The sequence below is a fragment of the Pantherophis guttatus genome, chromosome 9 (genome assembly GCF_059756535.1).
Source record: "Pantherophis guttatus breed Tessera chromosome 9, ASM5975653v1, whole genome shotgun sequence".
Lineage (NCBI taxonomy): Eukaryota > Metazoa > Chordata > Lepidosauria > Squamata > Colubridae > Pantherophis > Pantherophis guttatus.
Genome location: NC_142071.1, coordinates 15,772,759 through 15,800,263, shown reverse-complemented (window position 1 = coordinate 15,800,263; position 27,505 = coordinate 15,772,759). Strand labels below are relative to the sequence as shown.

The window sequence follows — 27,505 nt, the reverse complement described above, 5'->3', positions numbered from 1 at the left end:
GGCCTTTGAAGAGACTGCCATGGCTGGCACAAAACACCTAACACTGCTGAACTGGTTATTGAGATCAATGGTAGTTGCAGCCGAACAAAGAAAGTCTCCAAATACCAGCCTCGCTCCTGAAGCAGCTGATGGATGATGAGAGGCATGCCAAGCAGGAACAGCAGATCAGCCGTGGCCAAGTTCAGAATGTAGATGTCCGATGCAACCTTCTGTTTGCAGCCCAGGACCACTGACATCACCAGCCCATTGGCCAGGACACCCGAGGCACAGATGAAGGCATAGATGATGGGAAGCACTAAGGAAACTGCTGGACCCGGAGAGTTGTCATCCGCTTGGGTGCCCTCTGAATATGGCTGCACCAGTTCACTGTCCTTCAGAGACTGGTTGACTACAAGTGGTGTAGGAGTTCCAGATGAAATGTTGAACCCAAGAAGAAAGTCAGAGTTTCTGTTTAGCAAAACACCCATGGCAAGGGAGTTGGCAGTCAAGATAACTTCAACCTGGCCACTTAAAGGAACATGGGGAGGAGATGTTTTTGAACCCCAAAGACGACTTCATCTCTATTTAACTCTTACAAGTCATTCAGGCGCAGCTTCTGAAACAGCTGGGAGGAAGCTGTTTCAGGAAGCTGGGATGTCCATCGTGTACCTCTGTCCCAGATCAGTACCTAGAGTTCTTTGAGGAGGAACTGTCATGCTTCTTGTTTCCGTTCTTTTTCATGCTTGCATGTTCTCCCTTAGGAAGAAATCAAAGTCCCTGAGTTAGTTTCTTCCACATGAAATAAACAATAAAACATAAATGTATCAGACAAAAACTATTCTTGTATCAGAGGAGAAGAGAAAGGAAAGGAGCTTAAGCAACTGGGCTGAATAGACAGTTCTGGAAATAAATTACTTTCCCAATTCCCCAAAATTAACCAGCCTTTCCCAACCAAGTAACTTTCAGATGTGTGGGTTATAGCTATAATACCTTCCAGCCAGCAGAAGCAGCAACCAATGGAGGTTGTAGTCCAGTGGTGAAATGCACTTACCTTCGCTACCGGTTCGGGAATGTGAGCACCCGCATCTCTTCTGCGCATGCGCAGAGGGTCAAAAACGGGACATAATGATGTCCTGGCAGGTGGGCGGAGGCTCCTGTCACTGGTGCTCTCGGTTTGCGTGAACCGGATATATCTGGCCAGATTTCACCACTGTTGTAGTCCCATGCATCAGAAGGGGTATCTCCTAAGGACCAAGGGTACACTAAGTCCTTCTCAGGCTGCTATCCTTTTCTGGAAGCTAACATTCATCACCATCATCAACCTGCATTTGTATTCAACAGTAAAGCTGCAATTGCTCCAGATGTCACCCATGGGCAAGCCCCAGGCAAAATATAGCTCCAAGTTTCATACAATTGTGTAAATCCATATTTCTCATTTTTGGCAAGACCCCCAGTTGATTGAATGACTATTCCGAAAGTACAGGTAGTCTTTGACTTACAACCACAATTGAGATCAAAATTTATGTTGCCAAGTGAGAAATTTGTCAAGTTTGTTCCATTTTATGACTTTTCTTGCCACAGTTGTTAAGTTAGTAGCACAGTTGTTAAGTGAATCTGGCTTCCGCACTGACTTTGCTTGTCAGAAGTTTGCAAAAGGGGAACACATGACCATGGCAACCATCATAAATATGAACCAGTTATCAAGCTGCTGAATGTAAATCACATGACAATGGGGATGCTGCAATGGTCATAAATATGAAAAATGGTTTTAAGTCACTTTTTTCAGTGCCATTGTAACTGAATGGTCACTAAGCAAACTATTGTAAATCGAGGACTACCTATACTTTACTTTGTTACTTTTTATTGTTACATGTTTATTTGTTTAACAGTACAGGGTTTTTTTAAGGGTTTAACATTTTTATTTTATTTAAATGGCTTAGGACCTGGGTACCTACGAGACCGTCTTTTGCCACCAATAGCCTCCCACAGTTCGTTCTCACAGGGAGGGACTATTCAGGGTACCGTCAGTCAAATTATGTCGACTGGCAACTCCCAGGGGGAGGGCCTTCTCTGTGGGGGCTCCAACCCTTTGGAATGAACTGCCCCCAGAGATACGGAATATCCCTGATCTCCGTGCTTTCCGCCGTGCCCTCAAGACCCTGATGTTCCAACAGGCAGGGCTAAACATACAAACATGCGAATGATTTTTTAAATGTTATCTAATTCTGGGTTTTATTTAATTGACCAAACTAAGTAACAATTTTAATTAGCAATTTTATGATGTTTGTGTGTCTATATTTTTCTTGACTGTACACCGCCTTGAGTCCTACGGGAGAAAGGCGGTATAGAAATATAATAAATAAATAAATAAATAAATAATGAACATTGTTCGTTCAAGAAATATCTTATGAATCAATTTTAATTTTTAATATGGTAAATATTGATTAATCTAACCCATACAAACAAGCTTTTTTAGGAGTTCCCACGAGTTTTAAAGGTTGGAAAGGGTCTTTTGAGCAAAAAAGGATTAAGAAACACTGATCTAAATACTAGATGGTGTTTGCTTTAATCTCATCTGTCCTCTTAACAACTCAACAGTTCTACATTTTCCCCACAACACCCCCTCCTCTCTTGAGATATGTTGGATTGGCAAAGAAGGAGTGACCCAAACTTCCGTGGTTGAGGAGGAGCGGAACCTGGGTCTCCCCGGTTCAGAGGGAAGCATGAACCCTGCTCCACGACCAAAAGCTCTTTTCTCCTCAGGAATCCCAGTCTGTTCAAAAGGCCCCACTCTGCGTTCATGTCCACAGAAATGGCTCCTGAAATGTATCCCACCGCTGAAGTCTGAAAGCAGCCTCTGATGCCTGGGGATCACAGACTGGAGAATCGCAACCGGATTTCTGCGTCCCGTAGACTAGCCGGGCTCTCTTCCTCCACGGTCACACATACACACACCCCACCACCATCTGGTGAAGGCAGCTACAGCTGCCAGCAAGCCCCTACCCCACTCCTGGCAGCGGTGCTTGGGCAAGGCAAGAGACGGACGCTAAGCAAGGCGGGTCCCCGCCATTCCCACCCATCAGAGGCCTCGCTCCGCTTTCCTTTCGGAAGAAACGCGCCCGGGAGAGGCGCCGACAAAGACGACGCGCGTCTGCCCCCGCGAGGAATTAGATCCCGCAATACACGAGTCCCGTCTTCTCTCGCCTTCCGTTCCCGGCCTCATCGCAGAAAATTTGCCGCTGGCTCTTCGCCGCGCTGTCACAAGAGCCGCTGTTGCTGCAGACACGTGTGCGCGCGACGGAGCGTGGGAAGGCGCAGCCTTCTGCAGGTTCTCCTGCTTCGCCTGGGCGCCCCGTCATTCGCGCTCGCGGAGCTTTGGTGCCCCCGCTCCTCCGAATTTGACTTCCACCGTCTGTCTTCCCGGGACAGGTGGGAATGATCTTCTTCGGCTGGCTTTGTTTTAATCATCATCCGGTCCCCAAGAACAGGCTAAAACCAGGCCGCCGTCTCTCTGTCCACCCTCTCGGCTTCGTTTGAAAAAGAATCGCGCGCTGTCCACCTTTGTCTGAAACGTCAGCCTTCTAACACGCGGCACGCACACAGGAGGAAAGCGGAGGGGGCCGCCTCGCCGCCCATCCACGCCGAATCCCGCACCGGCAACTCGGCGGATCCCGCAGCCGGGCTGCTATGTGCGCGATCCTGAGCGGCCACTAGGGGGCATCAAAGAGAATTCTTTATTTTGCAGCCCTGTAAAGCAGGGGTCTCCAACCTTGGCAACTTGAAGCTTCGCTGGCTGTGGAATTCTGGGAGTTTAGGTCCGCCAGGCTTGAAGTTGCCAAGGTTGGAGACCCCTGCTCTAAAGGTGCCTTGGAATTCTGCAGGCCAAATGTGGAAACCTCTGGGATGGGAGAAGAAGGGAGGGTGGATGGTCAGCCCAGGCTCCCCTGCCCTCCATTCCTGCTGCTTCTCTTTGACCATACATTCTTCTTAGGGCAGCAAGGAAGACCAGCTGTGTTATCATCAGAGTGGGATCAGCCAGAATGCCAAACCATGGCTTAATTAACCAAGGCTAAATGATCCACAGGACTGAGTTCAGCAATCCAGATGAGTGAACAAAACTCACTTGATAGACTGCAACAGATTCACACGGCACACAAAGATCCAACCACACACACCTAAGATGGTTTTGATGCGAAGGATGAACCCACCTCAACCCCAGCCACCTTTCTCAATTTAGGTCTTCCCAAGTGATTGACATGGTCTATTCAAAATTTCCAACCAGCTTTGCTCCTGACAGATGAAAATCTCTTGTATTTGGAACTTGAGGGTAAAGATATGCAATAGTCTCTATCAGGATGTGGAGGGGAAATTCAGCACTATTTATAAACTGTCACCTTGCAGGATAGAACTATTACCACTTCTTCCAAACCCATTTTGCTGACAACATGAACTGGTATGATTCATTCCAGGATCTGCATCTTTCCACAGAATTGTCTTAGGCATCACTTCTTTTGTCCTCTGCTGCAACTACAAATTGCAACTTTGGGACCCTGATTTTGTACTCTGGAGAGATCCAGCAATGTTTTCCCTTTGGAAACAGAATTCTAGGCTGTAAATCCCACTGCCTTTCTGGGTGAAAGAACCTCATGAAGGTTAAAGAGTAAAATAAAGAAATAAAGGACACCATGGAAGTCTAAAGTTCTTCCACAGGTTTATGGATATTTTAAAATTGCAAGATGGACACAAAATTCTGTGTTTTCAAACTGGGGAGGGGCGGAGATTGTGTAGTAACTCTATAATCTTAAAATCTAGACATAATGATTCTTCAGGGGTGGACTTCGAATGTCTATGTTTATTAGTTGCCTTCTCTTCTATCTCTGACTCTATATTCTTGGTATCTTAAAGCAGAACAGCATACTGTATTTCCATAATTGGACGAAATGTAGGTGATCTTCCAAAATAGTCTTCAAAATTTATGCAATGCATAAAGAAAATAGGAGTTGGAACAAGTTAATACCCTATCCCTCTAAAAAAATAACTAGTCTAACAGAAGAGAATATTTATAGCTCAGGGTTGAACTGTGGGGTTCTTGGCACTGATGATCTTATCTAGTTTGGTAATGAAGTGAGTCAAGTGGTGCAAGAAACCACCAAGAACCCCACAGTAACTACTCCAGAACAATTAGAGGTGAAACAATAGGAGGAACACAGAGCTCTGTTTATCTTAAAGTCAGATTGGATGACATTTGAGGGCCATGTTATAAAACATACTGGGAATGACAGGACTAACATTAAATTGGGTTTTGTTTCTGTGGGGTTAAGATAAAATTAGCTTATACAATGACTAAGGCAGTTTCCTAATGCAGCAGTGTATATAAAGTACAGCCTTATTAATTGCCGATAGCAAAACACCCACACTCTGGCTGTAAATTAAAGACTGTTCTTTTCCACCTAATATTTTCTGGAGGATTTTCCTAATAGCCTTGTCAGTACCAGAGAGCATCCATAGCTTAATGCATTCTTTATTCACCCTCTAACTGCACATACACATACTGTATCTGCACACAGGAAATAAGACAAAGTGATGGGTTTATCTGAAACAGCTGCCAATGTGAATCACATTTCCAATCTTCTCACCTGCCAGAACTGCAGCAATTGCTTGTAATCATGGTTTGCTAAACCCCTAGTTGACTGGCAAGGGAGGAAGACGCCCTCCAAACCCCTGGTATTTTGTGATTGTGAAATATAGGTTCCCTGTGCTTGGGGGGGTGGGGTCTAGGGCTGGAGAGAACAAAGAATCATAGGGTTGGAAGGGACCTCAGAGGTCTTCTAGTCCAGCCCTTGCTCAAGGAAGGAGACCTTATATCATACTGGTCAAATGGTTATTTAGTGTATTTTGAAACCTCCAGTGATGGAACACCCGCAATTCTGGGAGGCAAGCTTTTCCACTGATTTTTGCTGTCGGAAAATTTCTCCTTAATCCTAGGTTGAATCTCTTTAATAATCTTCCACCAGTTGCTTCTTGTCCTGCCCTCGGGTACTTTGGAGAATAGGTCAATCTCTTCTTCTCTATGACAGACCCTCAAGTACTGAAAGACAGTTATCATTTCCCTCCCCCAATCCTTCTCTTTGATAGGCTAGACACACCCAGTTCCCTCAATCATTCATCATAAGATTTAGCCTCCAGATCTGTTATCTGTATCACCCCATAAACCTAACTTTGGTGCCTTAAAGGGCCCCCTTGCCTTTAAGGATATCTTGCAGAAGATCTGCAATTGAGTTGCACAGATATTGGCTCTTCTGTGGAACATCTGTTTTGATGCCAGCTGATGAAAAAAGCAGTGTTTGATCCAGGTCTCAGCAACGTGCAAGGACTCTAGTATGAAAACCTATATTGTTAACAACAGGAAGGCTAAAACAAGAAGGACCCCATTTTTAACCGAACATAAAGATCTCACTCACACAAGTGGGGTTTTCACTTTTTTTTTTAATTTCACCAATGCCCCTTTGCTGTTCCTCTCACTTTTTGACCTTGCCCTGTGCTGCCACAGCTTCCATGGCCTTCCTCACGGTCTCTTCGTCACCCAAGAACTGCATGGGCTTGGTAGGCTTCAGGTTGTCATCCAATTCATACACAATGGGAATCCCAGTTGGAAGATTGAGTTCCATGATGGCAGCATCAGACATCCCTGTGCAGAGACAATGGAGCCAGGTCAGATAATGATCCACAGAAGTCTTCTACACCGAAGTCAACAATAAGACAAAGCCAGCTAAGTACAGATAGTCCTCAATTTACGACAATTGAGCCAAAAATTTATGTTGCTAAGCGATACAGTTAAGTGAATTTTGCCCCATTTTATGACCTTTCTTGACTCAGTTGTTAAGTGAATCACTGCAGTAGTCAAAGTTAGTAATATGGTTGTTAAGTGACTCTAGCTTCCCCATTGACTTTGCTCATCAGAAGGTCACAAAAGGGGATCACATGACTCCGGGACACTGCAACCATCATAAATGTGAGTCAGTTGCCATGCATCCAAATTTTGATCACATGATCATGGAGGTGCTGCAATGTCATAGTGTAAAAACCAGTCATTTTTTTCAGTGCCATTGTAACTTCAAACAGTCACTAAATGAACTGTAAGTCAAAGACTGCCTGTAACTTTCTCCTTTCCATTTTAAAGCTATAGGTTAAGAAGGGTTGGTTGTGGGGAAGAAAAAGTTTCTTTTCTGTGGACCCAATATAGGAAATTTTTGTTTCTCTAGACATGGCTTTTTCTCTCAAGAAATCCAGATTGGTGTTTGGGGAAAAAATTCTCACAATAAAAAAACTTACAGTGGGCAACAGGACCAGACCAAACCGTAAAAGTAAGAAAAATGCTGTGCTTGACGGTACCACAGTTCACAGTATTTATCAAGATGATAAATGTCTTACTTCATGCAATAACTCATTTGAAAAGAGTTTGATCCTAGGGTCCTTGTTACCTCTGCAAATGTCAAGATAAACAAGCATTTGTCTAATCTATCCTGTTATTCTCTAAAACTAAACAACATCAGAGTCAGCCAGGCTTCCCAAGAGATAAAAATGCCTTTTATTCATGTGGTTGGATGGATAAAGAGCAGTTCTTTTCATAGTCACCCATCATTCCTTTTCCACCAGCTTCTTCATACACTTTCATTGAATTCCTCATCAGCAGGACAATTAGTTAAATTGCTAAATGTTACATTAGCCAGTGTCTAAACAGATTGCATCTTCATGTAGCTTGCTTTTAACTCCATCCCTTTCCATCATTTTGAGATTATAAACCATGGAAAGCAATTCATCTAAGAAGCAATTAAAAAAGGACTCAACAAGGACTACAGTCTATGAACCAAAGAAGGCCAAAACCAGGCCAGAAGGTTTAGAGAGGGATGAGAGAAGCTTTCGGAGCAACTAGTAATTGGCTGAGGTCACCACCTCAGAAGCAGCAAGGAAAACCAAGCAGCCTCTTGTAGTTTTTGTTGGAATTATTGCCCAGATAGAAGCAAAGGTGATAGATGTATCTGTATTCCCTAACTACTATCTAGCAGTGGTCTGGTGCTCTTGAGAGTCCCTTGGATTGCAAGGAGATCAAATCATTCAATCCTAAAGAAAATCAACCCTGACTGTTCTTTGGAAGGACAGATACTGAAGCTGAAGCTCAAATACTTTAGTCACCTAATGAGAAAAGAGAAGTACATTAGAAAAGACCCTGATGTTGGGAAAGTCAAAAGGAAAAGGGGACAGCAGAGTATGGGATGGTTAGATAGTGTCATTAACACAATGAACATGAATTTGGGCAAACTCTGGGAGATAGTGGAGAAGGGGGGGGGCTTGGCGTGCTATGGTCCATGAGGTCATGAAGAGTCAGACATGACTTAGCAGCTGAACAACAGCAACTAATGGTGGTCAGGATTTCTGCAATCTAGATATGAGAATCCTTATGAAATATCTCAGCAGCTACCAGTGAAGGATATTAGCAGAACTTTGGAAAGAAGCAGAGCACTTGTTTGAGCCAAAGCAAATGATGTCTCACCTCCTTCCTTATTTATGAGAAGTACCTTTGCAACATTCACAACTTTGGGGGATGTTAGGGAAACACGTTCTTGGGGCAGAAGTAGGGGAGACAGAAATGCTATTAGTGAGAGCCAAGGATGAGATGGAAGACGCAAAAACCTCCCAGCTGCCCTTTTAACTTTTGTAATGTGACACCAGACTGGAAATAGCAACACAACCTTCAGCGGGCAGCATATCAAATTGTATTCAATTCATTTCAAACCACAGCTCAGGCTTGGTAGCAGCTTTTCCAGGACCATTGCTATAGAAAGAGTGTTGATAGATGGAAGGGGAGGGGGAGGGAGGGAAGGAAGGAAGGAAGGAAGGAAGGAAGGAAGGAAGGAAGGAAGGAAGGAAGGAAGGAAGGAAGGAAGGAAGGAAGGGTTTGAATGCTAGAGAGGATAAAAAACAATCTTTCCACTGTACCTTGTGATTAAGTTTAGTAATTGGCTTTATTCATCATGATAACCATTTTAAGGACAGACAGCAACTACTAGGTGAGAACTCCATGCCAGATGTGCTTGTTGGCTCTCATGATGTAGTAATGGTGTACAACCATCATTCTGTTAAGCTGGTTAATACTATGTTGCAGCAAAATGCTTCCTACAGAAGATACTGCAGAAAGGTTAGGATGGTCCAAGAAGACAGACACAAGTTATCAAAGTTCAAGGAACCTAAGTACATATCTGAGAAGCCACAAATCTGATGCTCTGACCATCTAAAGGTCACCTGTAAGTGATATACTCCTTTATGAAGGCCAGGACTCAGCTGTCCTTTGGTGCCCTGGCCTTACAACAACTCTCTTAGCAAACCTGGTTGGTCTGTCCAGGCAACCAAAATTTTATATACTATAAGTAAGTGCTGAGACCTAATCTATACGGCCTCATATGGGTCTATGTATCTGAACACTTTTTTTTCGTCTTTTCAGTAACACCCTGATTCAGTTCAGTTTCAGAAGAGCACGGGATAGATTCATCTTCACTAATCATGCTAAATCATGCTTTGCTTAACAAACTACAATTAACTGGATCTGCATGCTCATTAAATGATCAACCTACCAATCCCATAATGGCTCAACAGTGACTTGGTTGATCTGGAGGCTTTAGTAAAAGAGCTTGAGGTGAAATCAAAAGGTGCTTTTTCCTAATCAAAATATTTAATTTTTTAAAAAAATGAATGGAATTAGCTTGATGGCTTCTACTTCTCTGCCCCCATCCAAACAAAGACATTGCATGAGGCAAGCGGGATGGGAAAATATATTAATATCCATAATATATGGATATTATGATTATGCACAGAGCTGGGTGAAGCATGGTGGTCCTTACCTTCCAAGTGTTTGACAATGCCCCGGAGGCTGTTGCCATGGGCAGCAATGAGTACCCGGTTACCCTTTTTGATCTTGGGTGCAATCTCATCATTCCAGAATGGCAAGGCCCGGGCAATGGTATCTTTCAAGCTCTCACAGGCTGGTAGTTCCCCAGGCTTCAGTCCTGCGTACCTTCGTTCCTATGTAGTTCAAAAGGCAGAGGACATTAGAGCTGAGAAGGGGAGGTTAGAAAGCTTTGGGTCAACCTTGGAGATTGGGAATGACTTCTTGGGAGGAAGAGAGTGATGAGGAGTAAAGCAGAAATACATTGATTCTATTCTTTATTCTTGATCCTTCACTTCGTCCAGAATTTGATGTATGTTTTTAAATTTATATTGTATGGAAGAAAGTTGGAAGTATTCTTTTTCTGCTATTCTTACTTTTTCATTCGTCTTTTTGCATCTTCTGCTTTTGTTGATCTTTTCTTTTTGTTCTTATTTATCTTTTCTTTTTGGTTTTTTTGAATATATATATTTAAAATATATTGATTTTCATGTGCGTGTTGTGTATCGAATATATATATTAAAAAACAACCAAAAACAAATTAAAAGATAAATGAGCAAGAAAAGTGTGTGTGTGTCCGTATGTATGAAAACCAATATATATATAAAGAGGCAAAGGTGTTTCCCTGTCAGTTGTGTCTATATATATGATTTTTATCAATATATATATAGGGGGCGCGATGGCTCAGTGGTTAGGAAGCTGAGCTTGTCAGCTGGAAAGCTGAGAGCCTGAGTTTTAGACCCAAGCGCTGTGTGACAGGGTGAGCTCCTATGCTTGCCCCAGTTCCTGTCTACCTAGCAATTCTAAAGCATGAACATGTAAGTAGATAAATAGGTACCAATTCAGTGAGAAGGTAATAGCATTCCATGTTTCACGATGTCATGCTGGCTATATGACCATGGAAGTTTCTTCAGACAACGCTGGCTCCCTTGGCTAAAAAACGGAGATGAACATTGCGCCCTAGTGTCTCAGTGGGCAAAATGTGCATTACAACCTTCCTTAACTAGATCATCCCAGCCAGTCATGTATCAGGTTGGGGAACTCCAATGTACTTCAAGTCCTGGTCTGTCCATCTTAGTCTGGTACTTGAAACTATGGCATATAGTAGGTATTTTTTAGATATTGCTGAAAAATAGCACAATGAAATAGCAGCGTAGGAAACTGCTATACTTTCTGATTCTTAATGAGTAGGGAGTATGATTTTTTCCCAATATGTGGAATGCATCTTTGGAAGGCGGGGGAAACACGTTTGCGTTTGTCTGGGTGTTTTGATGAACTAAGGGGTAGCTAAATGTTGATGAATACCAGAAAAAGCAAACTATTTCTGTGACATTTTAGAATAATGTATTCTGGAGCATCAGAGAAACTGCTTAATATCCTCCCCTTCTTTTATTATGACTAATAGCATTTGAATAATTTCCACACAGTCCCTTTGTTAGTCTTTTGTAGCAAACACAATAAATATTCTTTAAGAATTAATTGGCTGATGTTTAAAATGTAATAGTTTAAAATTAACAAATGCCTTCATCTTCTATCTGCTTTTTCCATTTTGTTTGCAATTACCCCGCAAGTTGGAGGCAAGGGCTATCAGGTTTTGCAAAGTAGCCTCTAAAGAGCTAATTAAGTAGCATCCTTAACTCCCTGTAGACTAACTTTACACCTTTCATTAAATTACACCATGGTTTAATTGTGTTATGGCTTAGAAAACATGGTTGATGGCTTAGAGTGATGAGTGAACCCAGAACAATATGGCTCATTCAACTAACCACTGCAAATTATGCTAAAGTGTAGGGAAAATATATCTTAGTGCAGTGTTGGTGAACCTTTTTGGCCCCAAGTGCTGAAATGGGGGCGTGCGTGAGCATGCACGCACACATGCGGGAAACCGGAAGAGCAGCCACCCAGTGTGCATGCATGCATTGGGAAGATGATCTTCCGGTTTCCAGTCAGTTGGTCTTCACGTGTGCATGCGTACCAGAAACCAGAAGACCAGGTGGCCGGTGTGCATATCTTCCCAGCGTGCACGTGCATGCCGGGCAGCTGCTCTTCTGGTTTCTGGCATTCCCGCACACGTGAAGACCAGCTGGCCGGCGCGCCAGAACCTGGAAGAACAACGGGAGACGGCTCGCATGCCTGGAGAGATGGCTCTGTGTGCCACTTCCGGCACACGTGCCATAGGTTCGCCATCACGGTCTTAGTGCAATGAGGAAAACCTTTAGTGTTGGCCTGTAGATTCCCACCTCCTTTAGCTAGTCAAAATTTCAGGCAAAGACTGGATTGGAAATCATTTCCTCATGATATAGGACTCTTTCTCAAAATTATTGGAGATTTTTTTTTCAACAAGTTCCATACAATTCCCATTTTAAATTGGTGGCTGTAGAGCTGTGGGATATAAGAACTCTTACCTTTTCATAGAGCTAACAATTGCTTAGAAGGGACATGGTGGCTCAGTGGCTAAGATGCTGAGCTTGTCGATCAAAAGGTGTGGCAGTTCATTGGTTCAACTCCCTAGTGCCGTGTAATGGGGTGAGCTCCCATTACTTGTCCCAGCTTCTGCCAACCTCAGCAGTTCGAAAGCTCGTAAAAAATGCAAGTGGAAAAATAGGGACCACCTTTGGCGGGAAGATAACAACGTTCCGTGTGCCTTTGGCATTTAGTCATGGCAGCCACATGACCACGGAAGATGTCTTCAGACAGCACTGGGTCTTCGGCTTTGAAACGGAGATGAGCACCGCCCCCCAGAGTCGGGAGCGACTAGCACATATGTGCAAGCTGAACCTTCACCTTTATCTAACAATTACTGTATTAATGGTACTGTATTAAGAAAGTTCTGTTGGGAAAAAGACTGGGAGGGGGGTAGGAGGTAGAGGAAGAGGACAAGGAAATAGATAAGAGGGGGAATGGACAGGGAGGAAGAGAAGGGGTGAAGAAGGACATAATAGATCCCATATTCAAGCTTCCTACTTCTTCATTCCTAATTAAAAAATATCAGGAAATGCTGACTTCTTTGCTGGAGAGATCATCAGACAATCATCTCATCCTGCACTGATTAGGAATCTGAATTATTTATTCTGAACAGTGTCTCCAAGCAAGCCATGGTTTATTAACTGAACCTCACCTAGCTTAACATCTCCTATTGTCCACCAAACTAAAACCCATCCAAGCATATTATAGGTCAGAGGATTATGCGAAATCTTAGACTTTTTAATTTTTAAGATGGACTTTCCTTCGCAGAGCCCCGTGTTCCTTGCACAGTATTCTACCCAGATGGAAGATCTTTATGCAGGGACATAAGGAGGTTTTCCTCTAAATATGTTGTAACAGACAATCGATTAGCTTTTTGCTACTCATATTTCGAACATTCCTCCAAAAAAACACAAGGCAGCAAAACAGCTCTTCCTTCCTTTCTGTATCTCTTATTCTCACATCCTTGTTGAGAGTTAGATGAAGAAAAAAAGAAAGACTGAGAGTCAAGGTCACCTTTGACTCCCAAGCTTCCTACAAATGAGATACAGGTAGTCCTTAACTTAAAACAGTTCATTTAGTGACCGTTCAAAGCTACGACGACACTGAAAAAAGTGACTCATGACCGTTTTTCACCCTTATGATCTTTGTAACAGCCACATGATCACGGGATCAAAATTCAGATGCTTGACAACTGGCTCATATTTATGACCATTCCTATGTCCCAAGGTCATGTGATCCCCTTTTGCAATCTTTTGCCAAGCAAAGTCAATGGGGTACCCAAATTCGCTTAACAAGTGGGTTACTAATTTATCAACTCCAATGATTCACTTAATAACTGAGGCAAGAAAGGTCGTAAAATGAGGCAAAACTCAGCCTTACAAATGTCTCACTTAACAAAAGACATTCTGGGCTCAATTGTGGTCGTAAGTCAAGGACTACCTATAGTTGAATCCACATTTCCGCAGCCTTATTGACTGCCCCAATGCCCACCAACTGTTAGTACTCTATCAAACGTTGAGCTGCCACTGACCTTGCTGATGACTTTATAAAAAGGGTGGCTTTCATCCATGGGGGGAGGTGGAATGTCATAAGATCGCCTCCAGATTTTGACCTGCTCCTCCCCATGCTTGGCTGCGGTCTCAGCCTTGTTGAGGCCCGTCAAACCCCCGTAGTGGCGTTCATTCAGGCGCCAGGTGCGTACCACGGACACCCACATCTGGTCACAGCCGTCCATGATGTACCAGAGGGTGCGGATTGCTCTCTTCAGTACCGAGGTGTAGAAACAATCAAACTCATAGCCTGCTTCCTTGATGGCCTGGGCTCCACGCTTGGCCTCCTCCTTCCCCTTTTCACTCAGTTCAGCATCAAACCAGCCGCAGAAGCGATTCTCCTGGTTCCAGGTACTCTCACCATGGCGCACAATCACAAGCCGGTGGGTTGGCATTGTTCTGGAGGAAACAAACACCGTCGGCCTCAACAAGGAGCCAGCAAACGCCGAGTTTGGCTGCTGCCCGGAACTACCCACACGGAGAATGACAGTTTTGATGCTATTTATACAGGTCTTCTGTTCTGCCCTGCCCATCTCTCCCCTCCTGACCAAGCAGCTCCATCTTCGGAGCCACTCATGCTGACGGAAGAGCAGCTCTCCCATTCTGGCTAAAGCTTCCTGATTAAAAATAGTAAAAAGATAACTTCTTCTCCTGAGTAGGCCAGAAATAGCAGAAGACTTGGCAGCGCTCAGAAGTTTCTGATCAGAGGCCTCTGGCTACAAATGAAAGGGAGGAATGGGATGGTGAGAACTTCACCACCACCAGCAGCTTTGTGAGCAATTGGGAACTGCCAGGAATCTCCCCTTTCTTAACTGCCACTTATCACCAGGCTTAGGAGCAAAGCAGAAAGGCCCCTCCGGGAGTAATAGAGAGTTTATGTCTTGTTTCTTCACATTTCGCTTCTCATTCAAAAAGCTCAATTCTCAGAAGAAGAACTGAACTGATGAACAAAACTGAAGAAGTTTCCTAAATGAAAAGCAAAATATTTTCAAGGAAAAGACCAAGAAACTCCAGTTGCCTTTTGGAAAAGCCCCTTTGGGAAGCCCTTTTTTCTCTTCCACATTAAGAAGGATCCATGGCCCAAATAGTTTCAAGAATTTTAGGCAGAAAATCAAAGGCAGGAAGTTATTAAAACTCTTAGCTGCTTTTCTTCTTTCTTATTGCTCCGGCTTTTGCTTACTTCACCCTCTAAAATATTCAGGGAGCAGGCTGGCATAGAAAAGGCAATGACATTGGTTCCCCAAACCCATTCAACTCAAAACTAGGACTGGTAAATCAGAACAGCTGGCTCCACACAATACAGAAAACCTTGATATGATCTGTGAATATTGCTGTGCATATTTAAGGTTGGATCTTATTAAAAATGCATCAGGGTCTGAGCTAAAAACTAAAGATACAAGAGCAGCAAGACTTTAATTTCCACCCCCACCCCCCTTCTGTATAATTGGCACTTCTGCTCTGTGGTAAATGCAACACGGAAAGGCCCCTGAGCACTGCACCACTGGGAAGTGAAAAGGGTGGTGTAACTTGGTTTCTCTAGCAAGTTAAATCACCATTAGAGAAAGAAAAACAAAAGCTGCAGTAACCATAAAAATCTAGAATGCGCCCATTTGGACCACCAGGTGACACTGTGAGTCACAGTCAGAAGGTTTTATTTAATTAGTTCTCTAAATGTGCTGGACTTCTATTTTCTTTGTCAAAAAAAAGGTGTCTGGGAATTATGGGAACTGAGATCCAACCCATGGAGAAAGCATCAGGTTTGAGGAAAGCTACTTTTTTGGAGGCCAGGAAAGGACATGGACAATACTGTAATCTTAACAGGAGAAATATCTAGTCAGGGGAACCTAAGTACAGTAATGTAAGACTTCAGATTTACTCCTTTTTCTGCAGCTTCCTCTTTGGATACAGTATTAGCTACGCATCTTTCCACAAAAAAATAAATAAATCACATGCTTCTTACCTGCTCAAATCCAGAATCTATGGCTAACTTTTTTTGAACCAATCACATCACAACATGCAAATACCAATCAAACCAGGTCATAAACATTTCCAAGGGAGGGAGCTGCTTCATTATGGACCAAAGCCAAGAGCTGCAGGTATTTTCTGGGGCTCCAGAAATTGAAGCCCTTTGAGGTAGGATAGGCCAGGAAACAGACCCCAGAAGGACTACTGGAATTCTTTTGTAGCCATAGTCTGATCAAGATAATTAAATCTTGAAAACCTGATAGCTTACCTAATTTTCTTTCCATTCTTACACCAAAGAAAATCAAGGCAGAGCTATCTTGAGCTACTTTCTCACCTGCTCCTCTTTTTCAGGGTTAAGCTGATGTATACGTACGTGCCCTTGCGCTCTTCACTGTTTCATCAGTGTTTCTCTACAATACCAGAACAGCAAGAGCAGTTAAGGAACATGCCCATCCCTATGAAGTCCTTAAATGCCTAGGGACCAGTTTATCTCAAACTGAACCTGGCTTACACATAAGACCAGCCTTAGGGATCCTGCTCCATGCTACCTTAGCCACTGAAGAGAAAAGTGGATAAGATCTCTTTCAAATCAATGGGATTTAAGATTGATTACCAACTGAACTTCCATTCAGTGCCTTCCCAGGATTATGTCAGCTGTAGTATCTTCATCTGCCAGTATTCTGTTATTTTCACTTCCTGGTGGCAATATATATATTTTCTTTGTACCTTCTAATATTGTTTGCACTAGATTTCAAAACAAACATTTAGGACTTGATTGTCATATTTCTGTTGCGATTCTATGTTTACTGTTAGCATTTCATTGTTTGTACTGGTTTAAGTATATCATGTTGGAATCTTTTGAGGTTTAACAGCAGGTAAAAATAAGCATTTCAGAAAGAATCCTGCCTGCCAGATAATCTTCCAGTAAGCCCTCTCTCAGCCTTCCACAAGCTCTCCTACCCATGTGTCTTCAGAATGCAGTAAGGAATTAAATCAGGTGCTCAGCCTGGCAGTGGTTAACCCTGAGTGGAGTAGAAACTAAAATATTGGGCCTTATTCCCTCAAAGGGATTTTGCAAAGTGGCAAAACATGCTATGGATTTAATAAAGGCAACATCTGCGCAAGTCTTCCAAGTCATTTTTTGAAACAAGCAAATTTATTGCAGGTGAGATTGTATCACACAAAATGCTAAACAACAGTGTATTTAAATGGTTTTGCATTTGGTGAACCCAGCCCGTTTTAAACCCAAATTGGGTCCACTTATCCATCTAGATCAGCTTTCCTCAACCTGATACTCTCTGAATGTATTGTAACTCCAGCTCCCATAATTCCCAGCCAGTTAGTATGAGAAGCGAGAAATGCACCTCACAGTCTTCCAGTCTGACAATTCCATTTGCTTATGAATACCACATAGTTCAGTTTTAACAACCAGCATACAGTTTTCCTTCTCAGTGGGCTGTTTTGTAATTCTCAGCCCAATGAGATTTGGGGATTTGATTTTAGATAGCAATCTTTTGGGATTGAGGAAACTGATGGAAGAAAAATCCGGTCCGGTTCCAAGCCAGGAGAAAGATGTTGGAAATAAAATGTGAGGCTGATTGGAAAGAATATTTATTGATGAGCAGAACCAACCACAGCATGCAGTTCTGGGACAGCTGATAAATTGGTTGAATGAGTGGATGGCTCTTTATAGGTTTCTGTGACTTTGAAGTTTGAACTGTTCTTGTACAATGAACGGGTTTTTGTGTCAATGGTGGTGGGTTAATCCTATTATGTCATAAAGTTCAGGTCCTGTTCTTAGAATTTGTGTGAGGAATCTAAATTTTAATCCCAGTCTGGGGGAGCTGTGGCTGAAGGTGTTTTGTTTGTAAATAGACTGCCTGGATTTCTTAATGGGCATAAAATATCCATCTCTAAAATTTTCAGGCATCTGCTGGCAGCTGTTTTACTATGCGGGAAATTGGGGCTGCTTTCTGCCTTTAAGAACATGTTTCTCCATTTCTCCTTTAGGGAAATATAATATTCTGCCTCTTAATCTTCCTCAAAATATTTCATTGGGGGGCGGGGGGGGGGCTTCCCACAAAACCTTTAAACTACCTTGTTCCTTAGCAGAACCCAGAAAAAGCGCATAATTAGCTCTGGCCGATTGCAAGTTCTCCAATAACCTTGAGAGCGGGAAGAGGGAAGAGATTTTTTTTTCAAACCGCAAGTCGACTGGTAGGTATTTCCTTGTCCACAAACGCAGGGAAAGACGTCATTTTTGGTACCAAACTCGCAAGCGCCATCCTGGGCTCCTCAGGGCCGCTAGGGGGCGCGCTGGGAGCGAAGCCATTGCGGGCGGGCGCTGCGGCGGCGAGAGCCTGTGGGATTGAAGGCTGGGCGGGAACGAAGCCTGGCTCGGAAAAGGCGCTGTAGATTTCCACTGCCCCACATGGGGCTGGGTTCTTCCCCGCAGCCGGCTCGGCCTCGCCCGCGCACAGGGTCGAGTGAGTCAGCAGGGAGCCGGCTCCGTCTTCTCTCCCTCGGGGCTTTGCTCGGTTTCTGCAAGGAAGGGCGGCTGCCGTGGCCGCAGATGGGAGCGGGAAGGGCTTTTCGCCGCGCTGCACAGCTCGCCCGCTTTTGCAAGCGTCCTGCTCGGCTAGCCTGGCGGTCACGCCCTGGCACGAAAGCGAGGCAGGGCCCGAAAGCCGCCATTTGGGGCTCCGACCAGGGCTACGGAGGGGCGGCAACGGACATCCCTGCCTCACCCCCCCCCCCTTTCCGGCCTCCCCTTGTGTTGCATTGCGGCGGTTTCAGCCGCGCGGGCGCAAAACTGCGGGGCTACTCCCGAGCAGGAGGGAGAAAGGCGTCAAACACGCTTTGTTGCAGCAAGAGCATTCAAGGGATCCCGCTGGGGACCGACCGTCCTGCGGGAACTCCTAAAATGCCTTAGCAGTCCCTTTCCCTTTACAACGCGGAAAACTGTTCTTCCCGGGGGGGGGGGTGGCAGGGCAGGAGAGGGAGGATGGGGTCATCTGTGGTCTAATTTTATGTTTCCATTTCATCACATTGAGGCTGGTATGTTGGGACTACAATTCCTCTCTGCCTGGCCATGCTAGCTGGGGATGATTGCTCCCTTCCGATTTAGTTATGTGTAGGCAATTTGAAATGTGGGGTGATGCGGCTGGCATGCAATTCTCTGCTGACCTTCAGTATCAAAGATCCTGGACCACCTCTGATGGACAAATGGGAGGAAAACCAGGACATTCTGCTAGGCTGGGTTGATTTCCTCCCCCCTTACAGTAACAGTTGCTTTCTCCGGGAAGGCATAAATGCCCCTCCTCCCTGTGTTCCTCTCTAGCAGTAGCCAAGGTAAGCATAGGAATTGAACTAGGTCTTGCTGCAAAACTCACTTTTATCACATGCTGCTGCCAATATAGTTTTGATAATGCTGTAATGTGGAGTATTCAATCTTCCGTAGGGATTTTCAAGTTATGGTCTGATCCTGCAGACCTTCATAAGTGCTTTAAATGCAAAATCCTTCCAAACATTTTGACAATTCTGTGTTATCTTCACCCCTTATTTTTATTTGTTATTTATTTATCACCTGTCTGACATGGAGCTACTGTAGGGAGCTTACAAAGTAGAATAAAATAATGAAGTAGAACATGAGAATACATCAACATAACAAAAAAATTAATTACACATCTGAAAGAGGACCCAGTGGTTGCACTGTTTTGGATTGACAGATTTAAGCCTGAAAGAACCGACTTGCCGGAGGACGGAATGAAGAAGCCTCAGATTGAAAGAGAAAGGATGCCTACCTCATGCCAATTCTTTTCTTGCTGAAGAAAATTAAGGCTGTATCTGTCTAGGAGAGGGAGACAATTTTTGAGAACTCACGAATTTAGCAATAGCAAAAGCACTAAGACTTATATACTACTTCACAGTGCTTTACAGCCCTAACCGGTTTAGTCAGCCTATTGCCCCCAACAATCTGGGTCTTCATTTTACCTACCTCGGAAGGATGGAAGTCCGAATCAACCTTGAGCTGGTTAGAATGGAACGGCTGAACTGCTGGCAGGTGACAATCAGAAGTAGCCTGCAGTACTATAATTGTAACCACTGGGCTACCATGGCTCATATATAAGGGGTATACATGTTCAAGCATTTTTAACAGTGTGTCAAGGGCCTGTTACTTGGCTTTTCTATTAGTTGATTAATCATTACTGTTTGAACTTATTTTATGGATGATTTATTTTGTTTGTTTTATAATTTTAGAATTGTATGCTGCCCAGTCACTTGGTTAGAAATTGAGTAACATTCTGAATGGCATTTGAGGCTGAAATAACTTCACAGGATTTTTTCTCATGAACAGTATTAAGAGTTGAAGGTTCATATGCAGCTCGTTCTCTAAAATAGCCTGAATGGTAACTTTGCACTTTAACTTCGGTTTTATTTGTTTAGATACAGTGGGGATGGGAGAGATTTTTTTTCCAAATTCCAAATCAAATGGTAGGCATCTCCTCAAACAAATGCAGAGAAAGATGTCATTTTTGGTACCAAATTTGCAAGTGCTGGCCTTAGCTTTTCGAAGTCCTATAGCCCATGAGCAACTAAAGAGTAGTTGTGTGAATGTATGTCAGGTTCCTAAACATTTCTTGATCTTGCTTTGTAATACTTAGTAAATTACAAACCTTATCTAATGGCATTTGCTATTAGAAGGCAGGCCAGTTTGAAGTCTAAACAGTTTAAATGAATCTCACATTATTTTATATGGGAAGATCTCAAATCTTCTGAGCTTGCAATCATGATCAGGAAAGAAATATTGAACACCTTATAAGCAGGGGTATGAAACTGTCATCATGTGACATGACTTTTTTCCTTCGCTAAAATGGGGTGGGCATGGGCATGGCCATTGTGATGCATCTGGCCCACAGGCCTAGAATGACACCTCTGCCTTATAGCTATTGCAAGACTAAAAGAAATGAACCTCAACCCTGCATTTTTCAAAGAAAAACCCTGAGGTAGGCACACCTAAACATTAATCACTAGCAAATCACTCTGCCTATTGAGGGTATCACCAATATCCTGCAATATTAGCAAGAATGGAAAATGTGAAATGCACTTATTTGCAAATTATAGATTGAAGGCTTTTTTTAAAGCTCAGACACTGGAAAAAATGGTTGTTTAAGATCCTTAACTTTGGACATTTACTGGGAACGCATCTGGACTTTGCACTATTCTTAGGACTGCACTGCTGGATATGCTGCCCTATCAAACTTTATCCTTCACATTAAACTCTTTGCAAACCTGGTGTAGCAAAATTGGATTCCACCCAATAAATTTAACAAGGCATTGACAGGACCAAGAGGATCTCAATGGAACACAGTGAATTAACCAGTCCTGTTATGCTGACAGTGTTATGAAACCAGGTTTTAGGAGGCAAATGCTGAAGCAATCCAGATTTTATTCCAGTGTACATTTTCTTTTATGATCTCTAGTCAGTTGTTACTCCTGGCACTGCTGTATAGTCCTTGTAAGACAGATCTTCTGATGACAGGCGATTGGTAGCATTAACCTAAATGGGAGCCATTATTACATAGAGCTTGCCCTAAATAAAAATACTGGGTAAAGGAATCCCTTTTATGCTTCTTAGACAACTTAAAATGGATCTCTGCAGGAATGTCATGCTTGGGCAGTCAACCAGGAAAAATGTAGACTAAATGTGGGAATATGGCAAATATGCAAGTACTGACCTCTCCTGTAGGAAGGTAGCCTCATAGTTACCATAGAATGAAAAAATGAGGCATTTAGAAATATTTCAATCAAGGAAAGAAGCCAGCAGTGGGTGCACCCACAATCTTAGCAAAAATCAGAATCATTTGAAGCTAATCACTTGCTAAGATACTGGTCTGCTTTTGAGATCCAGCAAGAAATCCATTAATGAATACTTTATGAGGAAAAGCTTGAGCACATATGCTCTAGTAAGTTTGTTTCTCATTTGTTTGTTCAATACATCAAACTTTTGGGACAGCACTGTTTCAACCTTAATTCTTTTGATTGTTTCTAAGCTATGCAGCTTAACCAGCCTAATTACATAAGTGCAGCAGCCTATTTCATAATCCCTGTCCCAACTGTGAATTGGAATCTCCCACAGCCTGTATCTTAAATCAGTTCAAATAATTTTCACTTATTTATGTATCAGCAGAGCAAGAATTTGCTTTAGTAAACTGATACTGAGCACTCTATAGCCATGCCCTCCAGAACACCAGGAATAAAACTTTTTCCTACTGCCCAATTTGTAGTCTATCCCCAACATCTGTAATATCTGTTATGCTCTCGGCATAATTCATCAGTTTTGCTACAGTGAGCTTTTGCCTGCAGGAAGAAAACACAAAATCAGCACCTGGTTTAACTTGTTTTATTTCACTTTGAAAACAAATTTGTCTTCAGTCCAGCTGGACTTGTGAGGGAGCAGAAATTGAAACCCAATAGAAACGCAGCAGTAAGTCAGGAGCATAAAGATTCAGAGGGGACTAACCCCAGCTACAGAAGGAATGGTCAATTTGTTAAGACAAGAATGTTATTTCATATCTCCGCAATCAGAGATGATGATCTTCTTGCTTGGTTTGCCATTCTTTGAGCCAAAGCTCTCTATTTTCCTCACAACGTCCATTCCCTCTCTGACTTGGCCAAAGACCACGTGTTTCCCATCCAACCTAAGGAAGTAGAGATGAATACCATGGTGAATACAACCTGCAATTCCACAAACGAATATCCTGTCGGCATTCAGGACATGGCAATAGCTATTTTAGCAGGAATTACACCGATGGTTACTTGTGCAACTTCAGACAAGGCTCTCTATTCCAGGACGATTGCTTAAACAAGTCAAGTAAACCAATTCACTCTCAAACCAAGGCTTACTTACCATTCAGTTTTCTCGGTGCAGATGAAGAACTGAGACCCATTTGTATTGGGACCAGCATTCGCCATAGATAAAATGCCAGAGCCTGTGTGCTTGAGTATGAAGTTCTCATCGGCAAACTTCTCACCATAAATAGATTTACCGCCTGTTCCATTATGGCGGGTAAAGTCACCACCCTGCAGAAACACATTCCAAGTACAGCTGAAACATCAGTTTAACCAGGCTTTCCCTATCATGGTTTTCATCACTTCCAGCCAAGATGGCTAGGTGAAAATCCACCTGAGAGACTTTAAAACACAGTGGACCACTTGCTATCACATTAATGTACAATGGTTCTTTTAGTAATTCCAGTAATTCCAAGGCTTCTCAAGCAACTAAGAACATACACTGGTAACAACACATGCTACTAAATTGATTTGACTATATACCTGACACATGAATCCAGGAATGACTCTGTGAAAGCATGATCCCTTGTAACCGAAACCTTTCTCCCCAGTGCTCAACACACGGAAATTTTCTAAAAAGAGATTTCGGAATTCGTTTAGATATTTGACAATGTATAAATTCAAATGAACATGCCAATAAATGTTTCTAACTTTACTAACCTGCTGTCTTTGGAACAGTGTCTGAAAACAGCTGTAGAAAAAAAGTGAGACAATAATTAATGCAATTCATTGTTACACCAAAATGCACATATTTCTCCAACTAATGTAAACAGTATTCTCTCCATTAACTAATCTTAAATACTTTGCACTAAGGAACTATGATCAATAGTACAAAAGTATATAATATTGGCACAATTCATTTAGTCAGATTGAGAAATACCTGCAAATGGTTTACTGGCCTACCACCAGGAAACAGGCTGGTGAGTAGAAAATGTGTGCGCTTTCAAAAGTGCAAATACAGGGGAAATCCAAATTATATACAATCATTTCTTGGATCTACCAGACCTCAGGAAATGATACCAAGAGGAAACTATACTTGTGGAATTCTAATTACATTGTCAACCCTAGTAATATAGACCCTTGCTCAGATAAGCAAATTTTCCAAAGCACTGCAATTTAGCAATTTGTATTGAGAAACCTAACACTCTAAATATTTGGAGGTCATACGTTTTCAGCATGCAAGAATTTTATTCTGAGCAATCAGTTTGAAAGTTCTCCTAATGGAGGGCAAGTTTAAGTTACATGTAGCTGCATTCACAATGGTTTTTCCTTTACAAGTTACCTAGAATTTCTCTCTTCATTTATGGCTTTTTAACCATACAATGTAACAGGAACCAAGAACTGCTCCAAGAATTGACTGCCGCTTCTCCCCGTAACAAGGAAGCAAGCCTTCCAAGCCATAGAAATTAACTAAAGCTCACCCATCTCCATTCATCTAGATATAGAATTCTATACAGAGATGGGTTACAGTATGGGTTATCTTCTGCTAACTTTTATTTTTGTGGCTTGCTCTTTTGCTCTCCCTGTACGAAATCTAGATAAGAGGGCGTCTCAAAAAGTCGTGACCCGGCTCGATATATCTCTGCCAGTGTCTAGAGCTACACTATAGCGCTTTTGGGACGCCCTCCTTGCTCGTTTTGTCCGGGCAGAGTGAAGGAGCAAGCATCCCATTGGAGGGAAGTGCTTCTCCCCCACCCTGTAATAGGAAAAAAAGCGATTAAGAGGCGAAAGCAGCCATCCTCTCTTCCCGCATCGTGGGCACTCCCTTCCCCCGCAGCATGGAAGGGTGGGGCGCGGACAAGCGCAGCTGGAACCGTGCAAGAGCAGAAAAGGAAATCTCAAACAAGAGGATCGCGCGGCTCCATGAGAAGTCCCGCCGAGCCTCCATTTCCGAAGCACGGGAGGGAAGCAAGAGGAAGGCAGCGGCGAGAAGCGGGCGGCGGCCACGTGGAGGCGGCAGCGGCGAGGACGTGCGCGCTCCCGCGCCCTCCCTCCTCCTACACCACCCAGGTGCGCGCGCAGCCCCTCCGGCGAGGCGGTTGCCTTTCTCCCCCCCCCCCGCCCGGCCCCCGTTTCTGCTTCCTCCCCTCCCGCTGCATTCAGCGAAATCCCAAAATGGCCCCCGCGCTCCCACCCAGACAGGAAATGGCGGCACGTCCGCCTCAGACCGTGCTTTTCCCACCCAGACGGTCTTTTTCTTTTTCCCGCCTCCGTACCTCGAAGGTGATGCGCCCAAGGGGCTGTCCGTCGGCGGCAACATCGAAAAACACGAGAGGGTTAGGCATAGCTGGGGGAAACGCACCGCGTGAACGAAATGTAAGGGTTTTTTTCTTTAAAAAAAAGCGCGGCACCAGCCACAGACAAGAACCAGCAACCACAGCTCCAGACCAGCGAACGCGGCGCAGCGGGAAAGAAAGCGCCTATTCCCAGCCCTTATATAGACGACGCCCCTCCCCCCCTCGCCCGGACTTTCCCTCACGCGACCTTCCGCCAATCACAGTAAGGGCAAGTTAGCGAAATGAAAGGAGCGCCGGCTAATCCGGGCGCTCCTTGACGGACAAAGGCGGGCTCGGCGCGTCCCGCGCCTCAATGTAGGGGCGTGGCCTTAACGAGAGGCGGGAACCGAAGAAAGGTAGGCATGTGGCGCATGCGCGGTACTAGACTGCGTTGAGTAAAGGGGAAGGATGGCTGGAAGAAGGAGGGGTCGTAGCTGTTTGGGGGGGGGGTTCGCCTTAAAATTATTTTCTGAAGGAATTGCTTATTTGCCATTAATTTTATTACTTTTTTTAAAATTGAGCGCGCATCCATTGGCTGAGAGAGAAATTGTCTTGAGGGGGGTTGGCACGCGAATTGCAACCCAAATGGGGAGATGCCCTGAAGGGGACGAGACAGGCATGAAAAGCAAATCTTTTAATTAGGAGACCAGGGCGAGGAACACGCGAGGATTTGGGATCTGCAACCAGGCCTTGGAAAGCAGCCTGTGCCCCGAATCCAGGCCAAGGAAGCTGATTTGCTGCTGATTTTATTTGACGTCGCCAGTTTTCTTCAAGTGATTCAAAAGGCTTTTTTTTAATCCCACAAACTACCCCTGCGGAGTAGGATTCAAGCGAGGAACTAGCCCCAATTGTAACCAAGCTCTTGGTGCAAAATTAATTATTAGTGCGAATTAGCTGAGTCAGGATTTGATTCAGATTGACTGCTATGGCATACTGACACCCTCTGGCTTTGATTCCATTGAGGTTGGGTAATGTTTCTCCTTAATAAAATAATAATTAAAATTCCCATTCTCCAGTAGAGAAAGATTACATGGTGCTACCTCTATGGTCTATAAAGTAGATTAAGCCACAAAGTTGCCAAATCTGTTCACAATGAATGGCAGTTTTACAGCATCATTCTGGCTGATCTAGGATTTTTCTCCCTAATTGTAATCTTTAAACTTTGCAAGGTGCTCAAAAATAAATTAAGTGCCTCATTAGTTGAATTGGTCATCATTTGCAATATGTCAAAATGATCTGGAATCAGTGTCTTACTGTTTTTTTTTCTCCCCCTTCAGTATGTACCAGATCTATATCCTGATACCTAATGTTAGATGTAGTTTGAGTTTTATTGATAGTAACTGGCATGTGGGTTAACAGCAATAGATAAGCCAGTAGCTTTGTGTCCTTCATTGGTTCCAAATTACAAAAAGCTTCCAAATTTATTCTGCCACCTCTGCAAAGCCTATTTAGTGTAAAAGATAACATTGGGAATAACAGTTCAGAGTCCTTCAGCCTATTCCAGTAAAAGGAAGCACAGAATTCATGCTGCTTCTTTGGAGTGAATTTAGACACAGCTTTCAAATGTGTGACCAGCTAAAGTTTCAGTTGTGAGACAGGCATGTGCTTCAGGAAGGCTCAGCAGACACAGACCCCAAAGAATCTTATGAGAACCTAGTGGCTGAAATTTCCAAATCTGTTCCAGGTCCAGTTTATGAGGATTCTGCAATATAGGTAGTCCTCAATTTATGGCCACAATTGGGACCAGAATTTCTGTTGCTAAGTAAAATGGTTAAAGGAAATACACCGGATTTTATGACTCCCCCCCCCCATGGTTGTTAAGCAAATCCAGCTTCCCCATTGACTTACTTATTGGAACTCAGCTGGGAAGGTCACATCATAATCTGATGACTTCACAATGCTGTAACCATCATAGATACATGTGGGTTTCTAAGCGCCTGAATGTTGAACATGGGACCATGAGGATACTGTGACAGTGCAAGGATTGGTCATAAATCACTTTTTTCAATATCCTTTAACTTCAAATAGTCACTACATGATTGGTTGTAAATCGAGGACTATTTGTATACTCCTAACAGATATCCTTCAAATATCAGACCATTCAGATGGGTAGGTGGTTTAGATAAAAACTAAAACCTTTTAGCCTCATTTGCTGTCCATTATGTGGTTCTGGCAGTTTTGAAATCAACATTTTTGACCTCAAAACATTTTTCACTTAAAAAATTTTTTTAGAAGCACTCCCTTCTGAAGGAAGCTTTCTCAATGTAAATAAACATTGGAGAAAAGCCTTAAGCAATTGGCTGCTTAAACTGCAAAAGTGGAATAAAGGGTGCTTTTGTAATCCTTGACGTAGTCTAGCATCAGTATCAACCTGAAATTGATAAAAATGCCTTCTTATACCTTGAAACACACCTAGTTAGTTTCAGCAACCATGCCTGATGTTCCTTCAATTCCACAAGCTGTCAGAAGCTAAATAC

At 43.3% G+C, this 27,505-nt stretch overlaps 2 protein-coding genes across 2 annotated transcripts; both read right to left on the bottom strand.

Moving 5' to 3' along the window:
• Nucleotides 1-6,445: 6,445 nt before the first annotated feature.
• Nucleotides 6,446-14,423, bottom strand: PGAM2 (phosphoglycerate mutase 2). Its single transcript, XM_034436922.3, has 3 exons — nt 13,917-14,423; nt 9,876-10,056; nt 6,446-6,667 (listed from the first exon to the last, which is right to left on the bottom strand). The coding sequence occupies exons 1-3, from the start codon at nt 14,328-14,330 to the stop codon at nt 6,498-6,500; spliced, it is 765 nt and encodes a 254-aa protein (XP_034292813.2). The 5' UTR covers nt 14,331-14,423; the 3' UTR covers nt 6,446-6,497.
• A 7,865-nt stretch (nt 14,424-22,288) lies between these two features.
• Nucleotides 22,289-25,369, bottom strand: PPIA (peptidylprolyl isomerase A). The gene is made up of 5 exons (XM_034436921.3): nt 24,969-25,369; nt 23,413-23,443; nt 23,236-23,324; nt 22,811-22,983; nt 22,289-22,601 (listed from the first exon to the last, which is right to left on the bottom strand). Exons 1-5 carry the CDS (start codon nt 25,035-25,037, stop codon nt 22,466-22,468), a joined length of 498 nt encoding a protein of 165 aa, XP_034292812.1. The 5' UTR covers nt 25,038-25,369; the 3' UTR covers nt 22,289-22,465.
• Between the last annotated feature and the right edge of the window lie 2,136 nt (nt 25,370-27,505).